The following is a 23,075-nucleotide window of genomic DNA, read 5'->3' as shown; positions in this document are numbered from 1 at the left end:
AGCTAAGGATGGCATCCGTGGCTCCCACAAAAGACTCCTGTCCTGACCCAAATATCCATAATGTTTTGTAGTCTTCATTTCAGATTTGTCACTCAGACTGACCAGACCACAGCCCTCCCTTCCTTTTGTTTACTTTTTTTAGTGATCTATGTACAGATTTCCCAGGACTCTTGGTTCCCCTAAGTCTGTAGACTGCTGAGATGTGAAACTTCTCATGGCATGGCACCTGATGCTTTTTGTTTTTGCCTCCCTGTTTGCACAGAGGATAAGTACAGCGAGTGGAGACGGCCGGCATTACTGCTACCCACACTTCACATGTGCAGTGGACACAGAAAACATCCGCAGAGTGTTCAACGACTGCCGAGACATCATCCAGAGGATGCACCTCCGCCAGTACGAACTCTTGTGAGGGGGATCACCGTGGAACCTGTGGTTTTAAATTCTTTGCTCCTTACTCTTTCTCTTGATACTACCCCACACAGGGTGGAAGAATATACTATAGAAATGTCAGTCTCTTCACTTTGTTTACTTTTAATTGTTTAACCTTAAAGCTGATTTGAAGCAAGTTTGGGTTATTTTCCCTTCATGCTTTTTGGGACTATTTTTGTGCTTTATTTTGACATGCCACTTCTTCGTCATTCCACTAAGCCCTTTGGCTACCTCTGTTCCCTTAGGTTTTTGTTTTTTTAAAACTGAACGTGACCTGCTAAATTTTTTCCAGTGGGTTAACCTCAGTTCAGACCGGTATGTCATCTGGATGACACTGAAGTCATACCTATCCCTCTGTGTGGGTTTCCTTTTTAACATGACATTGAAGAGTACTTGATGGGTGAAAAAAAGATTAATGCACTTTGTATCAGGTTATTAAATACTGTTGAGGAAGTAGACACACAATGTAGCAGCACCACAATATTTATTACTCTGTCACAGTTTTTAGCATTTCTGAGTTGCAGGTCAACTGATAAAGTGACCTCCTCTTTTAAGCCGTTACTGGCACAGGAAGTAGAGTAGATAATGAGAGGAACAGTGAAGACAAAGCAATTTTTCTGGGGTTTTGGAGCTAAGTGTCTCTGCACACCTCAGGCATTTGAATTACAGCTACTTTTCAGCCTGTTGCATCTAGGCAGAAGATTTACCACCCTCACTTATGTTATTTGTGCTGTCCACAAATGATCCTTTTAGTTCCGATCATTCTTGGACAACAGTCCTCTCCCTATATATATTTTTTTGTTTTACTGCTGGTTTATTATATTGTACAGACTGTAAAATGTAATATTATTTTGTACAACTTTATTGAAGAAAAATACTTGTAGAAGATCTTTGTGCCTTGATTATGGCTGTACCTGTAAAATGAGCTAAGATGTAAGTATGTTTTTGATTGCGCTGTACAGCTTGATGTCAACCTTACCTGCAGCAGTGACTGGAGGTAAGAACTTTATCTGTAGAGTTTAGGGGTTTTTTTCTGGTTTATATAAAAATGCTCTTTAGTATAAAAATTATAAATTATGCAAATTAACCACTTACCTTTCCAAGTAAGGTATTACAGTCACCGGATGTTGCAGCAAACATGCCTTTCTCTTTTGAAGTCTCAGCTTTAAAACATTGGAATTCATTCAAGTGTCCAAATTGCAACCTGGTGTTGTTTTAATGGGAAACAAGGATTTATTTTCTTTTTCTTTCTTATTTCTCTCTTTTTCTTTTTTTTTTCCGTTTTTTCTTCTTTTTTTTGTCCTTTATATTTAGAAAATATGTTTGGTAATTCTTTGGTCATTCCTAGAACTTCACAATTGCACAGACCGATTGTGAATGTGTAAAGCACCATTATATAGAGCTCTTCAATCTTTGTACCAACAGCGGCTTTCATTGTGCAAGTAAATAGCGAGAAAGAAGATAAGAAAAAAAAAAGGTGTATAAACCCTTGTGTCTGGCCTAAGAGAATTACAAGATGACATTTTTATTTCTCTTTTAATAAAGAGACACATTAGAAAATTATTTTATTTTAAATATTGTAGAATCAAAATGTGTGAATATTTCTCAAACTTGAATAATTTATGCAAATGACATTCTCAAAACAAGTTGTGGTACAGTACAATATATAAAAAGCAAGAATTGCTGTAGCAATAAGGCATGTCCTTTTTAGTAACTATAACACTGCTTTATATTTTATACATAGGTGTTTTATGTCTGTGACTATATACTTTTCCTGTGTCCAAGATAACCTGTACAAATGTCTAAAATTACAGTTGCAATAACAGAAATCTAGAGAAGTGTTAGACTACATTACTTTATAGAATGTTTTATCACACTTCGGACCATTCCCCCCACTTCATTTTAAATTTAGGGAGAGATGAAGAGCTAACACAGTCCCCACACTGGCATATAAATCAGCAGGTTTTATTAACTTTTTACTGTATTGTTATTAGTTATAAACCCCAATCAGTCATCATTTTAAAATCAGACTACAGTCCAATTGAGAACTTGTTTCCAGTTGAATACAAAACAGTCCCATTTTAGATACTATAATATGACCATTTTCTCTTCCCAGAAATCTCTATGTTCATCTCTATGTTCAGTTTACTCATATTTCCCAAAAAGTGAAAGGCTGGGTGGAATAAATTAACAGTAAACAGAATTCTCGTATTTCTCATGCCAAAGAAAGTAATAGAATGAATAACAAAAGATAGTACTTTTTTGTTTTTAAGCTAGCCCCAGCCCAGGAGTTCAGGTTAGAGCTCCCAGTCTCTGCAGGAACATCAGCAGGCAAACTGGTCCTAGCGTGAAGTAGTTCCTCTGTTTTTACTGGGATGGGTGGGGAGCAGCAGTAGGCTTGTCCCACCTTCCCCCACACACTGGAGACACTGAGCTCAGATTTTATCTTTGTGGCACAGCTGGTGGCCTCTGCCTCCCCACAGAGGAGCTAGTGCAGTTCAAAATGTGACACTATGCTAAAGTCAACGGAACTTGTGGAATGTAAAATAAGGTGATTCCTATCCCTGGCTGTAGACTGAGGGCCGAGGCATAGGATAATGTTACTGCAGCTGTATTTGACCTTCCTTCTTGCAGGAGATCGGCAACTGGAGGGCTCCTCACCACAGATCTCTGGGATGCAACAGGGCCCTCTTTTTTAAGCTCATCATAGCACATCTTTTTGAAAGCAGCAGCTTAAGGTGTCACCCTAATTTTTTTTAAAGCAGTTTTCAAGTGTGTATCAGCAAACTGGATCCTCAAGCTTCTTCCCCTTGTTGTCTGGTAGATGGATAACTGCAACTTATAGTCAGCTAACAATTTACTGTGTCAGGAACCAGATTTCTTGTCCCAAACCACAGTCCCTTACACATGACACTAAAAAGGTTATGGAATCTGCATCTCTCAGTGCTGATGCATCCAGATTCTGCCTGACCCTAACAAACACAAGTATGATATTTGAAGGGCCATGCAGCAATAAAACAGAGAAACATTTCCAGTTTGCAAGAGTCAGCCTCCACCAGGGTAAGACACAAGTGCAGACAAGTGATGAGGCTATAGGATTTACATAATGTACAGTTACACTTTTAATATACATATTTGATACAAAAATTATAGCAGGAAAAGGACTCATTTGATTGTCGAATACAGTATTTTTGTACAGCATGAAACGTTCATTTCAGTTAATTATTTATCCTGTAGTAGTCATATCAGCTGTATAGGACTTCTATGGTATGTGTAAATGCAACCTGCCTTCAGACTAGCAATCAAATTAGGTCATTTGCTGGCATGAATATAGTCTGATGTTTGACTGTTCTCAGCTTTGGTATTTCAGTGACTGAATGCAGATGTCTGGCTCTTCATACTGCTTTATGCTTACTGATTAAACGCTGAGCAAAATAAAACGGTGGAGTGAGAAGCTGAACATGAGCTAGTACCAGGATCACAAGCAGAGCACCTGCTGCACAGTAGATAGTGAAGACTCTGCTCTCAAATGGAAGGAAGCATTTTTGGAGGGAGAAGTCAGTTGGTGTTATGCTGCCCTGGAAAAGAAATGAAGACTGTCACTTTGCTGTGTTACAGTGGGTTCTGAATCAGGAGTGAACACCACAGCTGTCAGATCTCCAATTTCTAAATCCCCATGTTGGGTGGCAAGGGTTGGGGCCAGTTTCATAGTACCAGTGCCTTCTCTGGGGGGCTGAAGAGTCCATATCTTGTGGTGCTGGGCACTAACTGGAATATTCACCAGGCCAACATTAGCCCAGAGGTCAATCTTCCCATCTAGCATAAACAAAGAGCTGGGCTCCTCATCTGATTTGCCTTCAAGAGAAGCCTAACTTTAGCTGCTGCAAATCCACCTGGAAGGAGCCTTTCCAGGCTAAAGTTAGGTTTTGTGAATGTGCCCCTTCCTTCCCCAAGCCCCACTCCTTACCCAGTACATGCTGCAAAAACACACGTTGGCTAATTCAAATTAGGAGTAGGAACTTGAGCAACAAAGAACTTTGTTGGGTTTTGGCTTGACTTTGCAGTTTAAATCTGCAGTTTACAGCAGATTGAGGCTGAGGGGTTCAAACAGTAGTGAAGAGGATGCCACTTTAATTAGCCAGCCTCTTGTTTTGCAGTGAAGATGTGCTGTCTGGCATGTGCAGAGTGTGTGTGCAGTTTGAAGGCAGCTACTCTCAGGACTATGAAATAAACAGAACTACTTTCAACAGCAAATATTAACAGTTGCATAAAATGAATTTAAACATTTGGGGTTGTATTAAGCAGCCTAAACTCAACAGCAGTAAAACATACATAAAAGATTTCCCTCTCCAAGTCACAGACTACTCTGTAAACAGATTGTAGGTTTTGCTTCTTACTCCAAGTTTCTAAGAGTTCTGTTTTATTTTTGAACTGGGAAACTAATTGATTTACCTCTGAGGATATACTGAGCACTGGAACTGCCTGCACAAGCATAACCAAGACACTGTATAAAATGTGAACTGGCAATGAAGAGGCAGACTGTGGGCACGTCACAAACACTTTCACTGCATTAATGCACACGTTTGAAAACCATGATCACCATGCAAAAGGGTTTGAGGTGGATACAGTCTTGTTTTCATAGCTGGTAAATCAGCCAAGCCAAACTGGTCTTTCTACTGTTCAGTGCACAATACTGATTATTTTTACAAGTCAATAGTTTACAGTGCACCCTCTTTCTAAAAAAATGTACCCAGATACTAATTAGGTCTTTAGCAGCATTGCTTTGTACCACACAGAACATGTGGCTCCCACAGATGTACTTTATAAAGTGGATGCAGTGTACTGAGTGGGTTGGGTGGGTAGGCAGTTTTTTTTTATTATTTTTCGTTTTTACAGGTAGAATCAGTTTTAAAATATAGCTGACTGCCATGTTGATTTATCTATGAAAGTTATCTGACAAAAATAAAAAAAAAAATTAAAACTTACCATGATGAAACTAGGATTGTTTCTATTCCTCCAACTGAATGATGGGACACTGATTTCTGGAATTTTCCCTGCGTGCAGCACTTCACAAGCACTATGAGTGTGCCCACTGAGAATCAAACGGGGCTGAAACCACCATAGCAGCTAGAACACAAAATGGTAAAGCACAAAAATTATGTCACAGCTAAAAAGAAATTGAACTTAAAAACCCCTTTTTTTTTCCTTTGAACATTATGGTAATTCTCATATTCTTATGATGTGTCTTCTGTAAACTTCTGTTTTCCAGTAAGAAATCTGTTGGTATTGCAATATCAATCACATTCATTTAGCCCTGATCTCAAGTACTGGGCTTTTTTTCTTTTTTTTTCATACAGATCAGAACAAAGGCAACAGTATGCTGTGGATATTGCAAAGAGAAAAACTTTGGGTTTAGTAAAGCAATGCTATTTTCTTGTCTAAGGAAGAATCTTGTAATGACAATCTTTGAGTGAAGACATTTATGCACAAGAAAAGAAACAATGACCACTGAGTTTTTAGGGAAACTTTAAATTTTCTTGTAGTTACTAATTCACCAGAATTGATGCTTTCAAAGTGTTAGAAAACTGTGGCTTCATACCAGGTGTGTCAATAATTTACACAGTACAGAAAGTACAGAATGCTGAAGAGGTAATGTCAGCACAGCGGATTTAAGAGTGCCAAGACTTAGGAGCTGTACCTGGGAAACCTGGCAGGACCAAGGCCAGGATGGTGAGGATCCTCAGGGGAGCAGCTCTAACAAGCAGCCTCTCCCAGGCCTCATTAGACAGGAGCAGCTGTGCTGTGTTTGTCTCAGCCAACAGCCTTACCACAATTTTTTAATCTATTTATATCTACAGTCATGTCCCCCTCTCACCCACCCACTGCCACTCAAGTTCCCAAGAAATCAAACCTTTTGTGATGCCTCTTGAGACAGCACATCATACTTCTCTTTAAAGGGGATGTTTTTCTCCTCTGGAGGAGCAGAATCTTCTCCAGTGCATTCAGCATCACTTTTCCGATAGAGAGGGTAATGCTGGGAGTAATTAAAAGCAAGGATTGGTTGTTAATGATCCAGCCTTTCTGCAACAGTAATAAATCCACAAAAACAACATGTCAATATGATGCCTCACCCCACCTCTAACACACCTGTAAAAGGATGGGTTCTGAAGCTGGAAGCTTTTCCACATCACTGCATCTTTTGTTGGAATGATTTGGTTTCTGTGAACAAAACCAAGCCACAGAAGGGGTGACAGTAATTAGCAATAGCGAGGCTTTAAGGGGTTAGGGAGGGTGGAGTTGTTGTTGGATTTGGTTTTTGTTAAGCAGTTCAGCTCAGATATACTACCCACTGTATGAACTCCTAAGTGTTTTACTGTGGACTGGTGAAACTCCCCATTCTGTACATGCTGTAAATACAGCTGTGCTCTTTCTGACTGTGATGCCTTAAGTTTTAGCTTTTATATTTTTCAGATTCTGTGCTGCTTTAGTGTGTAGTTTTGAGCTTCATCAACTGCAGAAAGCATCAGCAGCAGCAGGATCTCTGCACCAACAAGGCAAAGGAGTTTGAGGGCAGCCCAAGGGAGACAGAGTCCGGCAGTTTTTCCACTGGGAGCTGGTTTCCTGATTGACTGCCAGCCCAGTCACTCGTGCTGCCTACTGTGCATCCTGTCAGCCTATGGAAAAGGGAACAGGAAGGAAATACAAGAAGCAATTTGATATGACGAAAAAACACAACTAAAACACTACTAGGGTACGAGGAAATGTTTGCAGTAGAATAAGGAAACTAAAAGAACGTGCTTGAAGGCTATAAAACAGAATAATATCCATAAATATAAATGGAGGATTACGTATCTGGTGTCAAAGGGAGGGTTACAGAACTGCTATTGCTTGGAACAGAGGAAATTACACTGTTGGCAGTGCTGACAAGGAAGTTGACACCATTAGTGCTAAGCAACACTGTTAATAGTTAGATAAACATGGTTAAGAGGGATGTGAGGGGGACAAAGACTTGCTAACAAGTTGCACTGTGAATTGGAAGCACATTTTTTCAGGACAGTCTGGTTGTATCCTGCCTATGCTACAGTATCAGCATTCCCATTGTGGCAGAGGAGTCTCTGGCTGTAATCAGATCTTCAATAATCTCTTACCTGCTGGGAGCAATTCAGTTTGTGAGAAAGTGCCACAAGTTTTGCCTCTGAGGTACGGCAGACAGCACAGCCATCACCCTCCATGGCTACACTGTTCACTAGGACAAAGCTGGAAAATACCAGGGGGTGGGCAAAGAGAAGTGGGGAGGACAGGAAAGCATTTGTTGTTCATGCACACGTGTGGGATAAACTTCATTTTATAAAATGCAAGTGTTCCTGAGTTGGACATAGCCCAACAAAGCAGCAGAATGTAACAGCTCCTGAAATCAGGTGTTCCAAATCCTCTTCTGAGTATCTGTACCACAGCCATGTCTCTGCCTGGTTGGCTCCTTTATGCAGTTGCTGATTAGGTTGCACAATATAGCTTATGCATCATGCTTACAATAAAGATTTTTTTATATTTTAATAGATACTTAAGTTGTATTCTAGTGGAATGTTAGAAGTTCATCACTAAACTAAATTCTGAGGGAAAGAAGAACTTGCTTCTCTCCCCACACAGTTTAGACCTCAGAGACAGCATTTGAGACATTGAATTTCTTCAGAACAACTGAAAAGCAGAGCAGCACTGCATTTGGGTGACTCCCCCTGAACAAGCTTAGTTTTGTACTTTGCAGTCGCTGACACATAAAACAGGATTTTATTCCTAACAGAAGGTTTCCCTGTAGATTTCAAATAAACTTAAGTTCTGCCACAAGATTCATACCCAAATGTTTAGTCACACATTCAGCTGGAGATACATCCCCAGTTGAATTCAGTCTGTTTAAAAAACAAAAATAAGCTGAATGCTTCACTTAAGAGATACTAGCCAATAGTAAAACAAAAATTAATTCTCTTTTAGCAAATTAAGCTGCTTTTATACCACAGATTTGTTGTAAAATAGTTTGTAATTTCAGAATATTTATTTTAGGAATATTAATAGTGCAGCTCATTGCAGTTAATGGATACCAGACATGTCATCTGCAACTGCATAGGAGAATTCTGCTGTGCTGTTTTATCAAAGGAGACATGGAGATGTTCTTTAATAATTATTTTTTAAGCAGCTGAAATACATATCTTGAGGACCCCACATCTGCATGATAAGCAACAGCTTTATACTGAGCATTCATGAAGCTGAGAGATCTTCCTAAAATAGACACAACTATTTCCAGACCTGTTCAGAATTTTTAATTAAACCTTTATGCTTTCTTAATTAAGGGAATCAGTGTGAACCTGTAGGCTTTGAATCTCACATTTCCACGAGTGAGTACAACCCAAGGGCACAAGTGCCAAACACAGAGTGGCAATGGGCCTTCCCTTCCTGAATCTGAGGCTTCAAGATCTTTCCACAAACCCAGCACTGCGTTCCCTCTTCGGGTTCCTGCACGGTGTCTGGAGGTACCAAGTACATAGCAGCCAAGTGCAGCCACGGGGACACAGCTGGGAGAACAAACTGCACCGAGCTCTGCTCGAAGCCAAAACCAGCTCGAGCATTACTACCCCACCTGGTGGAACAACTGCAGACACACAACTGCTGTGTTCTCCAGTTCCTCAAACAAGGGTTAAGTTCTGCAGACTAAAGAAGTTATTAAAATTAATGGAACTCCTGATTTGTAAGCACAGAGGGGCTTGGTTCATGTTTCTTTATCCTGCTATGTTTACAGCCATGGCTCATTAGCAGCTGCAAGGAAGTATAAAGGCACACCAGAGAAATGGATTCTGACTCCACAGTACTTTTCCATTTAAAAGTAAATTGTTACACTTTACACAGCTCTAAGTACAGCTTCCTGTCCACATCAAACTACAGGTTTGTACAAAGTGTTTGGGGTTTAACACATCATAAGGTAGGTGATTAAAAAAAAGGCCCTAAGTGAGGAATTCCCATACTATTTCATTAGAAAAAAATTAAATATACTCACTTTATTCCTTTCCGAGTTATCAGCTTTCCTGAAGTAAAGTTGAAAACCTTTTCAAATCGATTTACCTTGTAAGTAGTCATTCTGTGTCACAGAGCAAAAATACAACTGAGGTAAGAAATTGCCATTGGAACTCAGCTGACCCAGTTGCTTTACAGTTTGCTGACCATTCATGCAGCTTGCTGCTCCAATATCCAGCTCACACAATCATTCAGGAAACTCACAGGGATGCTCTGACACCTCTTGTGTCCTCCAGCCCCTCCCACCAGTGCAAGCACCAGCAGAGTGAGGGCACTTACATTCTCCTGTGCTAAAGGGAGTAGAAATATGCTCAGGTGCCTTCCTAAAGTGGAGGCCCAATACAAGGAAAAGCAGCTTCAAGGATTCCATGTCAGTGCAGAAGGATCAGCTCTGAACAACCCTCATATGGTCAGAGAAGCATAAACCTGTTCTGTGCACAGGCCTTACTCTAAATTACAACCCTTTCTAATTTGATCATGATCAAAAAGTTCCCATATAAGCACAAAACAGGTGCCTCAGACCCAGCAGAGTTACTGTGGGCAGCTGGCACTTCATTCTTGGCACCTGTGGACTCCTGGCACTGCCAGACTCACTCGTAATGAAATCCGATGTCGTGATTCCCAGCGATGGCCACCAGCTCCGTGAAAACTGAATGCCTGAACATCTTCCGGAACCTCCTGACATCATCTGCCCAGGCCTGCAGGAGAACAACAGAAGAAGAAACTGGTGCTGTTCCACAGCATCAAAGGGTTTGTAGTGGGCTTGCAAGGTGAGGTTTTGGTACTGGAGGGGTGGATTCTGTGGGAGCATCCCGTGTCCTACAGAGCCGATGCAGCCAGCTCCAAGATGGACCCACTGCTGGCCAAGGCTGACAGTGCCTCTGGGATTACAGAATTAGGGAGGTGGCAAAAAAGGAAACTCTGCAACTGCAGCCAGAGAGAGGAGTAAGAATTTGTGAGAGGGAGAGCCCTGCAGACTCCAAGGTCAGTAAAGGAGGCAGGTCTGTATTTTCTCTCCCCTCTCCAGCCAAGGAGGGAAGTGACAGGGCAGCTTTGTTGGGCATGGGCATCCAGCCAGAGTCAGCCCATCACAAGCCTATAACACAGAAGCACAAACTCAGATGTTTGCATTTTTTAAGTTTTATAGGAGGCACAAAACTATCAAGGTACTTCCCAAAATGAAGAAGAATCGCAACATTTCAACTCCTATCTGAAAAGCTAGAAATTCCTACCAACAGGACAACTGTAGCAGTATTAAACAAAGCTTTGCATACCTAATCTGCTTCCATTTCCTTCAAGAAATCCTCATTTTTTGAATCGAGACACCTGATGATGTCATACCTGAGGTGAGCTCCATTTTCCTTCATCAAAAACATCTCCCAGAATAAAAACAATATCTGGCTGCAGTAACCATAAGGCAGTTTGAAAAGATCTCTCCATTTGCCATTCCCTGAAAGGAAAACACAGAACCAGTTATCACTGCCTTACCTCTGGGTCCTCAGCTCTGAATACAGAGACACAGCCTGGTGATAGGAATGGGAAACTGGCTCTTACACACTGAAATATGAAAATATATTATGAAATCCAAATTAAATACTTAGAAATCAGGCATAAGGACAATAGGTGCATCTTACCTGGTGGGTAATTCCACCGTGATACATTCAGAACCAAGACATGCAAGAAGTAATACCAGCTTGTTTATTTTTTCAGTACAATTCTAATGAATTGCTGTTTAATAGAACAGTGAATTATTGTCCCATTAGCTACTATTAAAAACTCTAAAACTGGCTAGAGATTATTAAATTGATTATTACCTTCTTAGCTTATCCAGCCAATGTCCTTTGATTTCACCAAGTAGGTGTGTATCAGCTAAAATGATGGCCTTTAGGACTGAAGCTGAAGTCTCTTTTTCAGCCATGTGAGCTCCACCTTTCACACTTGGCCATCGGCATTGAAATATCACCACATAGTAAATTAAAAATTCACAAAATATTAACACTGAGCTGACAAAGCACACAAGTTTCAGCAGAAAACAGAGCCTCCTCTTCAGAGGGAGATTCTTCACAGCAGTTGAGCTAGAACTCAGCATTGCAGTACCAACATAAGACAATGGCTCAAGTTCTCCTCTCAGATGAAAACAGCTTGGGCTACTCAAAGGATCACATTGGGCTTTTTGTCAGCACAAAATCCCTGTGGAGAAAATAAAAAATAAAATATTCATTGAGTCTGCATTCTTTATGGAAAGCTACCATGCAAGGCCTACAGTGTTAGCTTCTTGTCACCCTGAAAGGCTTGGGAATATGTAATTGACCTAAGGAATGAAGTTCTCCTCCAGGCACACAGAGGCCAGCTGAGCACAGAACTGCACTTGCTCCCACCAGCACCAAGGAAAGCAGATTACAGCCACCCAGCATCTTGGTGCATGATGCTTTTTCAAGAACTTCACAGTGAAAACACTCTGAGTGGGAGTCAAATGTAGGTAAAGACAGAGAAACAATCCACAACAGCAGCTGCAACAAAGGAGAAAAAAAATCTCTTAGGATCCATATAGAATCACTGAGGTTGGAAAAGAACCCCAAGACTGAGTCCAAGCCTTAACCCAGCACTGCCAAGTCCACCACTAAACCATGCCACATCCATACATCTTTTAAATACCTGCAGGGATTGTGACTCCTCCACTTCCCTGGGCAGCCTGTTCCAGTACAGGACAACCCTTCCAGTGAAGAAATTTTTCCTAGTACCTGATCTAAATCTCCACTGGCAAACTTGGGGCCACTTCCTCTTGTCCCATCACTTATTTGGGAAAAGACACCAACACCCCCTTGGCTACAGCCTAATTTCAAGTAGTTGTAGAGAGCAATAAAGTCTCCCCTCAGCCTCCTTTTCTCTGGGCTAAACAACTCCCAGAGGACACCTTCTGGCACAAGTGCAGAACATGGCTACATCAAATCAACAGCATCACCACCTTTACTATGGTTCATTGTAATCTCCAAGAACCCAGGGCAATTCACTATCCCAGAACAAGTTTACAGGATGTTTCCAGGAACACAGGCACAGATACACAGTTAGGTAATTAACTAATGCTGCTTCATTTCTGACAAGGGGAAAAAAAGAAACATCTAAGCCTCAGAAAAACCAAACTTCACTGCAGCTGTAGAGAAACAGTTAATGAGCCCAAATTGGTGAGATCACTGTATTTACTGTTTTCTGCTGCCTTGGATACCTTGTAACCAAAACAGGGAATTTACTCCTTTTAAAACTCAAGTATTTTTTTCTGTTTCTTCCAAAGCCCTTAGCAGGAACACTTTTTCAGGGTAAGTGCCCACAAGAACGGGCCCAGCTGAGAGTACAGAGGCACCAGCCCTCACTCTCCAATGAAATCCCTCAGTTTCCAGCTCCAGCCTCTCAGGGTCTCAGTCTGAAGAGCCCTGCAGGTCTGAAAGCCTCACTCTCTAAGGGTAAACTCTGCAGCATGGTCACAGTAAAGGGACTCCAGGGGACCTATAGAGATGCTGCTTCACAGGCTCAGGAAGAACTTCCAGAGGAATCCACAAAATATGATCCCCCACCCAACAACAGGATTGCAATTTTGCTTTCTACAACAGAAAAAAATCCTAATTTAGGACTAATATCCAGGATGTAAGCAATTACTCAACACAGTATTCAGTGATTAGCAGACCAAGTCTGAATTAGCTACATCTGACTACAGCTGTGAATATTTGGTACCTTTGAAAATTTATACTCTACATATCAGGAAAACTGGGACAAAATTACAAATCCACACAAAATTAGTGGATTGCTTCTAAAATCTTGGCCTCTGTTATATGCAGAACACAGAACAAAGCTGAATTTCTTCACTGTCCTATGAACTAGCCCATTTGATTTATGTCTCATGGAAAGTGAATACTGACACATGATTATTATATCATTTTTCCAACCAAAACCCCTATTTGATAATAGCCACTTATTTTCAAACACAAGCTTCCCATATCAGCACTACAAAGTACTTATTTGAGACAAAGAACTATTAGCCTGCACCATGAAACATTTCTAATATGCATTATCAAACAGCAGCATGACTAATACTTAATTGCATGGAATTCAGTTCTACCTAAACTTGGTATAGCAGGAAAAAGCCACTGGCCAAATGTCACAATTCCACAATATGTGGAACTACACATATAGACTGATTAACCTGTTTAATACTCATCTTGCCTGCACTTTAACTAGCAAACAAAATAACAACACCTTGCTTGTAAATCTCACAAGGAGGAAAGATCAAAGCAGAGGTACCTGCTAGCTGGCACAGCCACAAGGACAAAAAGACAAGCAAATTCTTATCCACAGAATATTATTATCCACAAATTTATATGGCTTTATCCTGCAAAGTAGGAAGTAGTGCTTATTTGGAAGTAGACTTTGGTGGTCTGAGACAGTCTCCTCTTCCAACAAAAACAGCATTAATTTGAACAGAAAATGCCAGGAGGTTATTTAACTTACATTAGCCATAAAATAAATCCAGAAAATTAATTAATTAATTAATTGAAAAACACAGCTTCAAGAGCAAACAAAAAAAAGATACCCACACCAACAAACCAAACCTGCAATCAGTAGAATATAAAAATATCTTCAAGGCAGAACTGCCATTTTCAAAAGCCACAGGCAGCCACAAGCACAATCAGTGCCCCCGAGCCGGTCACTTCCACACACGTTCCTCCTCCCGCTAATTGTCACAGGCTGGGGAGTTGTGCCGCAGATGTGGAGCTTGCCAGAGGTGCCCCATCTGCACCCTGCACCGCCAGCCTTCCTGATAGTGAAAGGAAAAGCGGAAAGGGAAATAAAAAAAGGAAAAAAAAAATCGAACCCAACCTCATAGAAAGTCGGCGATGCAGATCGAGCTGAAAGACAACTTCTACTATTGGCTGAGAGAAATCCCTGCCCACTTTGCTCTGCCACCTGCCAGTCCACGGCTGTTCCCATCCCATATCCCACCCCATATATCCCAGCCCATATCCCATGCCATATATCCCAGCCCATATCCCATCCCAGCTGACCCCCGCCGGGGCTGCACAGCCGCAGCCGGGTGCAGCTGCCGCTCCCCCGCACACGGCTCATTATTCTCATCAGAGCAGATTTCCCCAGCAGAGCCGGGAGAGTTTAGTTATGAGAAAAGACTGGAGCATTCCTCACTGTTTCTTGTTCTGCATGACCTTTAAAAATCATCCTGTGGACGAGGACAATTACTGCATCATTTAACAACGGGACCAAAGTTTAAACATGCTGTAAGTGTAACTTTACACCACAACACTGTGGGAGGAGAATACACCAGTAACTGGCACTGCTTCCTTCTCCAGCATTCATGCTTATTTTACTCATTAGTGAAAATTACAAATATTTTGCACTTATAATTTTCTGTTACACATGCCATCCTCCTTGTTTTCTTCCATGAGGCTTACTGGCAACACAGATTTGCATTGCTCCTCTTTTGTTGCCCTTTGCCATCTCTTGTTCAGAACATTATCCTGCTTTCATTTACAATGAGCCAAGAATGAAACAAGGGAACACAGTGGTCTACAGCCAGAGCAGGCACAAGGAATTCTGGAGCTTTACCCTATCACTTGGTGAATATGCAACTCTGAACACTACACACATTGAGGCAAATTTCTTTATTAAATTACAACTGCATAAAACTCTCCTAACAAACCAAGTGGGACCAGAGAGTCTTAATCCTACTCCGAGTCCTATCCCTCAGGAGTGTCCATGTATTTTTATAAAGCTAAAGAAGCTGTATTTGTTTATAAGCAAGCTAAGTCTTTCTACCCTAAGCACTTTTCACTCAACTCTACCACCACAATGTCACAAAGGCAGAGATCTACACCTTTCAGAAAAACGTAGTTCTGCAATGTAACTATGTTAAACTTTCATGGCATGTCATTACAAACAAGCTGAGATTCAAATCTCCCGAGGTTCTGCAAGCTACACCTGTAACTGGGAGTTGTCTCTTTTCATTCCCTGCTTGCCCCTCCTGAAGCAACACAACATTTCTGCCTCATGGACTGTGACTTCCTGCACTCCCACTTTCCTTTTCAGCTCTTCAAATACCAGAGTTCTTCAAGTACCTCACTCTTGAATCAAAAAAGAGCTTCTGAGGAATTCTTCTTTTGATGATGCAAAATGCTCTGAATACACTTTCCAATTCTGAACACTAAATCCTTCCTTCATCCACAATTTTTCACTTATTATTGAGATTGAAGAAAAATTCCAAGCAGAGATTGACCATTTTTCCTTTAAGAAACCCCTCTGCAATAATTTAAGGATAGAATTAATTTCTGTTTGCATTAGCACATCCTTAGGACTGAAATTCATGCAGACTGACAAATCTACACAGACACTTTGATTTTATGTAGCTTACAGAAAAGGATAAATTGGGAAATTCTGAAAAATAAAACAATTTCATTTTATTCCCATACACACCCACAACCAGAATATATTCTGCAAGTGTCAAAGAGATGGGTTTGAAACTTAGTTGAAGTTATGCAGATCACAGTTTATTTAAATATATATACAAACAAACAAAATCAAGGACACAAAATACAACATTTCCAAGCACTTGTCATAATGAGATCACGTTACTGAGTCTGTATTATCAAACTATGGTACCACTTAAGCAATGGTAGGTTTAAATGTTGCAGTAATTATTAAAAATATGTAGAAACTCTACCTGGCATTAAATTACCCAGTAGTTACAAATGTGCAGTAAAAGGAAGTCCATACATTACACTGATTTGTTTCAAGCACTTTTCATACTCATTGTTGAGTTTCACAGATTCCTGTACAGCATGTTTTAGATCTTCTACCTCTTCGAAAAAATCCTAGAAAAACCCAAAAATATTCACCTTAAACTTTTTTTTCAAAGGCATTCTCACTAAGAGCTAGTCAGCAGTTCAGTTATTCCAAAACACTTTCTATATTTTTACCAGTGTATGGCTGAGTTATGCAAACACAGCTATGGTGAGATACAGCACTCAACTACAACCTTAGGTAACAATTTAATAATTTCTACCCTGAACACACAAGCAGAGTTCAAGTTACGTTAGAGGCTGGAACACAGGCTAGTAATAGGAAAAATCAGTTTTAAAAAGGAAAAAATATGGATTTACCAGACAGCTACAAAATGACAGTCCAATATGACAAGGGAATAATGTCACATTCTGATTCTTTGTAAGTCGAAATTGTTGGGAAATACATGGACAGAAGAGTATAATCACCCAAGACTTCAATTCACCAATCCTTGAATGTTCTATCTACCAAAATAACAATGCATAACCATCTATATTTGACATTCTCCTCCCCATTCTTCTAGCATTTTTAAATGAACAGCTACATACATATAACATGCAGCAACTTAAAACTACCTTAAGAAGGGACCACTGCTAAAAAGCCACAACCTCAAGTTTATGTATCTCTCTTGCAAGATGAAGCTCTCAGCCACACATTGTCCCTGAATCCCAAACACAGGGATCTAGAACTCACCCTGGCTTAATGTTCTGCAAGTTACATATCCAATGAACTACCACCCTCTTTTACTGTTTCCCCTGCAATTAATATCATAATGTTATTTAGTTTGGGAGAAAGGACTGCAAGGTAAGAAAAGAGATTCTTTAAAAAAAATCCACAACAACAAAAAAAAAGACTTGAGGAACAAGCAAAAATCAGCTTAAACAATTTGCTGCTGAAAATAAAACCTTATGTCACTACATTAAACTGAGTCTTCTATACTTAGGTAAGAGCTCAGCATCTTGTTACATAACTTAAAGAATTACCAAATGTTCACATTTTCAATTTTTATACCTATAGATCTAACAAAAAATTCAAAGCCTCTGCCCTGCCTAAACTTGGAGTTCTGTCAGAGCCATAACTTTGACATGCAAGAGAAAATAGTCTTCCTTAGCTGAGTAGCCCCTCAGGACATGAATGTTTCAAGGAGTCACTCATTTCCATCTCTCTCAGAATGCTATACACTGGTTTCTTTATCTATTCTACTTGATAACAACATATGTTCAGCCTAAAGAAGTTTCAGCTCAGGCAGAAAAGTTTTTCAAAAATCACCTACTGTTAAGCTTGTCTTAAAATAAATTACCTTGTCTAATCCAGCTAATTCATTTTTTAGTGCTCTCTTTTCTGCAGACAACTTTCCATTTTCTTTCTTCAGCTTTTTAATCTCCTTCAACAATAGCTCTATATTGAAATGAAAAAATGTAGAGTTCAACCATTACAGTCAACCTCCCCCTCATATGAATCATATTACAGCTAAAGAGCTGCCTACCTTTTGTGATATTAGAAAATTATAGTTCAGCTTCTTAAGTACCTTTTTTATACAGTGATTTATTCTTAAGAACTGGCCCAGCATATCCCTATGAAAGATATCAGGATCTGCCAGTTGGATAATCTGGATCTGCCACATTCTTAGATGTGGGATTACTTTACAAATAATTTTACAATCCACAAAACACACATCATGTGCTTTGATTATCTTTTCCTGGCTCATGAGAGGGTTACATTAGCCCTTGCTGATACACATTTCCTGAAAATTATGCCTACGTTATATGATCTCATCCATCTCTTTTCTATGCTTTGAAGTGGAAGAGGATCACACCTTAAATTCGGGATTTACTCATGAGAGGAAGAATGTACTGAAACCAGCAATGTCCAGGCTTGTCCAAGGTTTTAGGCTAAAACCAGGTTATTCTGTGACTCAGTGTCTGAAAACCAAAGGCTGGTGCAGCAAACATTATTACTAAGAGATCTGCACAGTTACATCTTACTAGAATAAATACCAGCACTAAATACAGCCAGCACTCCCACCTCTGATTACAACAATGGATCCATTTCAGAAAAAGAGAAAACATCAAACATTTTATCACAAACAAATGCAAGGAAGAATCCTAAATTACAAAATGCCATTTTTACACAACCAGTTTTCAAAAATGAAAAAAACATTTTAGATATTGCTGGTTGAAGGACAAGAAATAGCCTGAAGAGGCCTCTGGATCAGAAATAAAATGCATTCTCTCTGCTGGGCATACTGGAAGGAACATCATCAGAATTAACTGTACCATTACCTAAATATCTACTGCAACAGGCTTCCTTCTCTGCAGAAATGTCCTTGTGAGAAGCTACTCCTCCCTGTGGGATTTGACTTCGTTTTCTAGAAACAGCACTAGTTTTCCAAGAAACCTTTTTACATTCCAGCTGCTCAATTCTTTGCCTCTGCTCTTGAAGATTATGCTCTAGCTCATTAATTTTAATCTGTCGAGAAAATCTTTTTTAAATGCGTAGAAAAAGCACAGTTCAATTGAATACAACTGGAAACATTTCCCAAATGCAAACCCAGAGCTTTCAATTGCAGATTTAAAAACTACATTCACCCAAAGAGTCTGAAAGGAAAAAAAAACAAAGCACAGATGAAGAAATTAGACTGGTGACCTGCAATGCTCAATCCATGCCTGAAGAGGCAATATCCTCTTGAAGCTTCTAGAACTGCTCCTGGCCACACAACCCCACCTTCACTCCAGTTATGATGCCAGACTCTTTGCACAGCAGGGCCACAGATCCTGCTATGCAAAAGAACATTCTTTGTCTTCATCTGGTTTGCCTTCTGCTGAACTTCTGAGAAAAATCAGCTCATGATACATGCAGAAAAAACACCAGGGCTGGTGCAAAAGATGTCACAAGGTGCATATGCAATTGGAAGGAGGGGTAGGTGGATGAGTAAAGAAAAAAACAAGGGAAGGGAAGACATCTTTCTGCTACAGATACACCAGTGACAGAGTTCACTTTTAGAGAGAACTACAGGCTACCCTCCAGTATCCCTGTCATGGGAAACTAAGTATAAAAAGATAAGCATGGTCTCATTTCAAAAATGCAAGAATTACTTTTCAGTCTCCCTAAAAGCTTATGTTTCGCTGTTTGATACCAGCTCCAACAAATTCTACTTACAGTGAGATTTTTAATTGCTTCACTTTGCTCCTTGTTTGTTTTGGTTTCTTTAACATAATGCTTCTGTAGCTCATTATACATCTGAAGTAGTCTAAAACAAAAATGCATAAACTGCTGTAAAACATGAAAGACAACAAAATGTGGCATCATTGATGGTAAAAGTATTAGAGACGCCCCACAGAGATCACTTGGCCTGCAGCTGTGCTGCAAAGACTCGTAACAGAAATATTCAAGATGGCAGTGAATGAAATGTGACTGTCAACACAGAAAGAGAAAGCACCAGAAAAAAACAGCAAAGCAAGTTAAAAGAATGGTCTGTATGGATGGCAAAGAATCCTTTTTTCTCAGCCGACTGAGGAGCCCATTGTTTTTGTCCAGCACACATGGCCACACTGATTAAATCTCAGTGCAAACCACTCTTTGAGGAAAGACAGCAGCAACAGGAGGCTGGCAGTGACTTTGCAGCCTGTCAAATACAGCATTCCTCTACCCATTAGCAGAACAGGAATAGCAAAAGGACACTCCTAAAGGATTTTAAAAAGTTTTTCCAGCACCAATCAAGAACCCATGATGAGGACACATGAGGCAGTTCCCAGCTCTCTGTGTTGCACAAAACATCTCATTGCTTCCAAGTGTGTGGGTGTGAGGATATGAGTGAATGAAATCTGTGTGAAAGTGAGTGGGTAAAATAAATGTCAAATAAACAGATTAGGGTTGTTAGCTTTCCCTCTGATATTATTTTGCATCCTGTTAAGCTGTACTAATTTCCTAACATATTTCATAGCATTCAACCAACATACACGAGGCCCACAATTTAGGTGATGGACATGAGCAGATATTTTCCCTATTTTTTTAGGAATTACAGTAAGAGCTGCCATTCATAACAAGTCATGACTGCACACCACAAGCAGGATGAGCAATACTGTAGCACAGCACAGCTTTGTGAGAAAACACACAAACAAATGATGGGAAAAAGAGCTAGGCTGGGTTATCTATGTGCAATGTAGCACAAGGCAGGTACAGCGCTCAATTCAAAGACCAACTTGGACTTCTCCTACATAAGCACCTAACTAGGAACTCAATTTGAGCCCAGAGCCAGTCACCCAGACTTCCTATGTAACTACACAGCTTGCAAAGAGAGCCTGGCACACTGTAAAGACGTTAAAAAACAAAAAAGAAAATGGGTCTTGTACAGCCACCTAAAACCACTAAAATCAGGGCACTTGGCCAAAGAGCAGCAGAGATCTGTGTAAGATCCACATTTATGTAAGTGGACAAAAAGCAGCCTTTGAAAGGGTGAGCAGCAGAATTCTACAATTTAACAATCAAGTCATAGAGGGATGGAGCAATATTTTATGCAGCTTGCCTAGTTGTTAAAATGTTCCAGTATATTTTTTCTTAAAGACAAAATTGTAGCTTCTGCATCAGAAATGCAGTTGCAAGAGTTTAATTCTATCACTTATTGGCAAACTACAGTAAGTAGTGGTCCAACTCTAAAATTATTAGACTGAAAAGTAGAACTGCTTCTCTAGCTTATTTCAAAACCAGCCTATAAATTTTATCTGCACAAAACAGTGAGCAATATAAAGTGAGCTGAGAAAGGTTCCACAAATTAGAAGTGAAACCACAAAATTCTAGGTTAAAAAATCTTAAAAAAAGATCATATGTGTGCACACAGACACATGAAGGAGGTTCCTAGCTCACTGACTTTTTCTCAATGAATTACTTGAGAAAGAAATCCAGTTTGTTCTTTGCTATTTTCAAGTTTAACCCAAGATTCTGTAATTATTTTTAAAATGTGAATAATTTCCCATTGTTTCAAAGGCTGAAAGCCACTTGCATAACAACTTTAAAAAAATCAACTGACTTAACCATGAACATTTTCTACACTACAAAGAATAATCTTTTTCTGTCAAAAAGCAGCTTCCAAGAACTCACCTGACACTGTCACTCTCTAGAACCAGATCCTTGCTGTCTCCACCCTTATGCCATAAATGGTTTTCTGTTTGAACCTGAACACTTAATTGAAAAAAAACATAAAAGCTTCATAAAATCATATTTCACCAATTTAATTTAATTAAACAAAGCAACTGAAAAAGGCCAAGTTACTTTTCAGTTTGGTTTTATGGTAGAGGCTTCCAGGCAGGATCACAAACACACCAAAACTTAAGCCTTGGAAGATTTTTGTGAACTGGTGTGTAAATCCTGGCAGGACACTCTCCAAACCACTAGCACTACAGTTTTCCAGGTCCTTAGGTTCTAAGTCTTTTAAATAGCATTGAGGCTACTCAATTTATCTTCATCTTACTACTTTTTGGTGGGAAAAAAGTGTAAAAGCCTTTGTAGTTTGACAGAGAGGGTACTGACTAAGCAGGAGTATTACTTTTAGATAAGAAAACTGTTTCTTTCACTACAACAAATTTTGCACAAGATGTCCCAGATGTCCTTTGTTCCTCTACAGACCCCCAGCATTTTCCACCCCACCATCCTGTTCACAGATGGCTCCTTAAAATACACAGAGCAGATAATGCCTAGCTCATCTTAAGGACATGCAAACAAAAGTCCTGAAATGCTGCACTTCTTTCGATGCAAAAGAGAAAGGTTTGACAATTCTTACTCTCTGCTTGTGCCACAGACATGCATTAACTGCTGCAGATAGAGTTGTTCTTGGATCTGACCCAGATTCCTTTCTAGCTCCTTATTCTTTATGTGTAGTTTTTTCACCTTCTTGACTAACTGCTCATTTTCATCAGTGAGCTGAAAAGGAAGAGAATTGAAAAACGAAAAATCAAGGAACACTTTCAAATCAAATGTTAATTAGGCTGATAACGCTTCAAATGAAAACCCTCTCCCACAAACTTTACTACACTTTTCTTAAACCATAGAAGCATCTAAAAGGAAAATGGCAGGAAAAAAAAAACTGGCTTCAAATTTTATGAACACTTGACTACAACAAAGCTTCTTTAGCAGGTATCTATTAAAGGTGTCTAGTATAAATTCATCATTCATTAAGGAATGTAGGGAACTGGGTTTGCATTTAAAATTAATCCCAGAGGGACAAAGCACCCAAGTTACACTCCTAAACTAACAACACCAGCTCTGCAACTGATCTGCTGTTTATTTTTGATTTAACCTCACCAGAGACAAAAAGACAGCCACGCTGGCTGAACTTCTTGCATCCATGTCTGCTGGACCTTGCCCAGCAGTATATAGTCTCATATATATTATATATGTATTATATATATATGATATTATATTAATATGAGGCAATAAATAGCTACATGCATTTTGTATATATAATTATATGCATATATTAATACATCTATAAAATATATGTGTGTATATGTAGTAGATATAACATATAAAGCTTTATAACATATATGTTATAAAGTATATATAACATATAAAGTATATATAACATATAAAGCATAACATACATATATAATACATATAACCATGTATTTATAGTTTTATATATAACATATATAACTACAGGGTATGCATATATTTAGCATTTATGTTTGTGCATGTGTGTATGTGTGTATATATAATATATAAAAATATATATAAGGCAATATATTATACAT

General features: G+C 39.5%; 3 protein-coding genes across 5 annotated transcripts in view; 1 reads left to right on the top strand and 2 right to left on the bottom strand.

Moving 5' to 3' along the window:
- The window catches only part of GNAL (G protein subunit alpha L), a 115,320-nt gene extending 111,431 nt beyond the window's left edge, over nt 1–3,889 (top strand). The window contains exon 12 of the mRNA XM_005423344.3: nt 263–3,889. Coding sequence (XP_005423401.1) covers nt 263–409 — 147 coding nt within the window. The 3' untranslated portion in view covers nt 410–3,889. The remainder of the gene's footprint in view (nt 1–262) is intronic.
- On the bottom strand, nt 1,978–14,304 carry MPPE1 (metallophosphoesterase 1). 2 transcript variants are annotated; one of them, XM_005423343.2, is made up of 10 exons: nt 14,091–14,304; nt 11,304–11,679; nt 10,831–10,939; nt 10,084–10,187; nt 9,473–9,553; nt 7,578–7,686; nt 6,577–6,648; nt 6,341–6,463; nt 5,416–5,556; nt 1,978–4,007 (listed from the first exon to the last, which is right to left on the bottom strand). In XM_005423343.2, exons 2-10 carry the CDS (start codon nt 11,576–11,578, stop codon nt 3,825–3,827), a joined length of 1,197 nt encoding a protein of 398 aa, XP_005423400.1. In that variant the 5' UTR covers nt 11,579–11,679; nt 14,091–14,304; the 3' UTR covers nt 1,978–3,824. The 2 variants fall into 2 exon arrangements, with proteins under 2 accessions (XP_005423400.1, XP_030914731.1); XM_031058871.1 differs by having other exon boundaries at nt 14,076–14,274.
- Nucleotides 14,305–16,019: 1,715 nt separating this feature from the next.
- The window catches only part of LOC102034404 (centrosomal protein of 290 kDa-like), a 9,140-nt gene continuing 2,084 nt past the window's right edge, over nt 16,020–23,075 (bottom strand). The window contains exons 2-7 of one of the 2 annotated variants that reach the window (XM_031058880.1): nt 22,106–22,245; nt 21,427–21,507; nt 19,489–19,579; nt 18,612–18,798; nt 17,630–17,727; nt 16,020–16,361 (exon numbers count right to left, since the gene is read on the bottom strand). In XM_031058880.1, coding sequence (XP_030914740.1) covers nt 16,233–16,361; nt 17,630–17,727; nt 18,612–18,798; nt 19,489–19,579; nt 21,427–21,507; nt 22,106–22,131 — 612 coding nt within the window. In that variant the 5' untranslated portion in view covers nt 22,132–22,245 and the 3' untranslated portion in view covers nt 16,020–16,232. The remainder of the gene's footprint in view (nt 16,362–17,629; nt 17,728–18,611; nt 18,799–19,488; nt 19,580–21,426; nt 21,508–22,105; nt 22,246–23,075) is intronic. The other variant, XM_031058881.1, reaches the window with a different exon arrangement.

This window comes from Geospiza fortis, unplaced genomic scaffold, assembly GCF_000277835.1.
Source record: "Geospiza fortis unplaced genomic scaffold, GeoFor_1.0 scaffold100, whole genome shotgun sequence".
In the NCBI taxonomy this organism is placed as follows: Eukaryota; Metazoa; Chordata; class Aves; order Passeriformes; family Thraupidae; genus Geospiza; species Geospiza fortis.
This window is presented reverse-complemented; position numbering and strand designations above follow the sequence as displayed.

Coding starts and splice junctions, on each gene's coding strand:
- MPPE1 (XM_005423343.2), bottom strand. CDS start 11,578: ATGCTGAGTTCTAGCTCAACTGCTGTGAAGAATCTCCCTCTGAAGAGG. Junction 7,687..9,472: donor ATAACTCGGAAAGGAATAAA/GTGAGTATATTT, acceptor GGTATTTTCCAG/CTTTGTCCTAGTGAACAGTG. Junction 4,008..5,415: donor ACAATCCTAGTTTCATCATG/GTAAGTTTTAAT, acceptor TTTCTTTTCCAG/GGCAGCATAACACCAACTGA.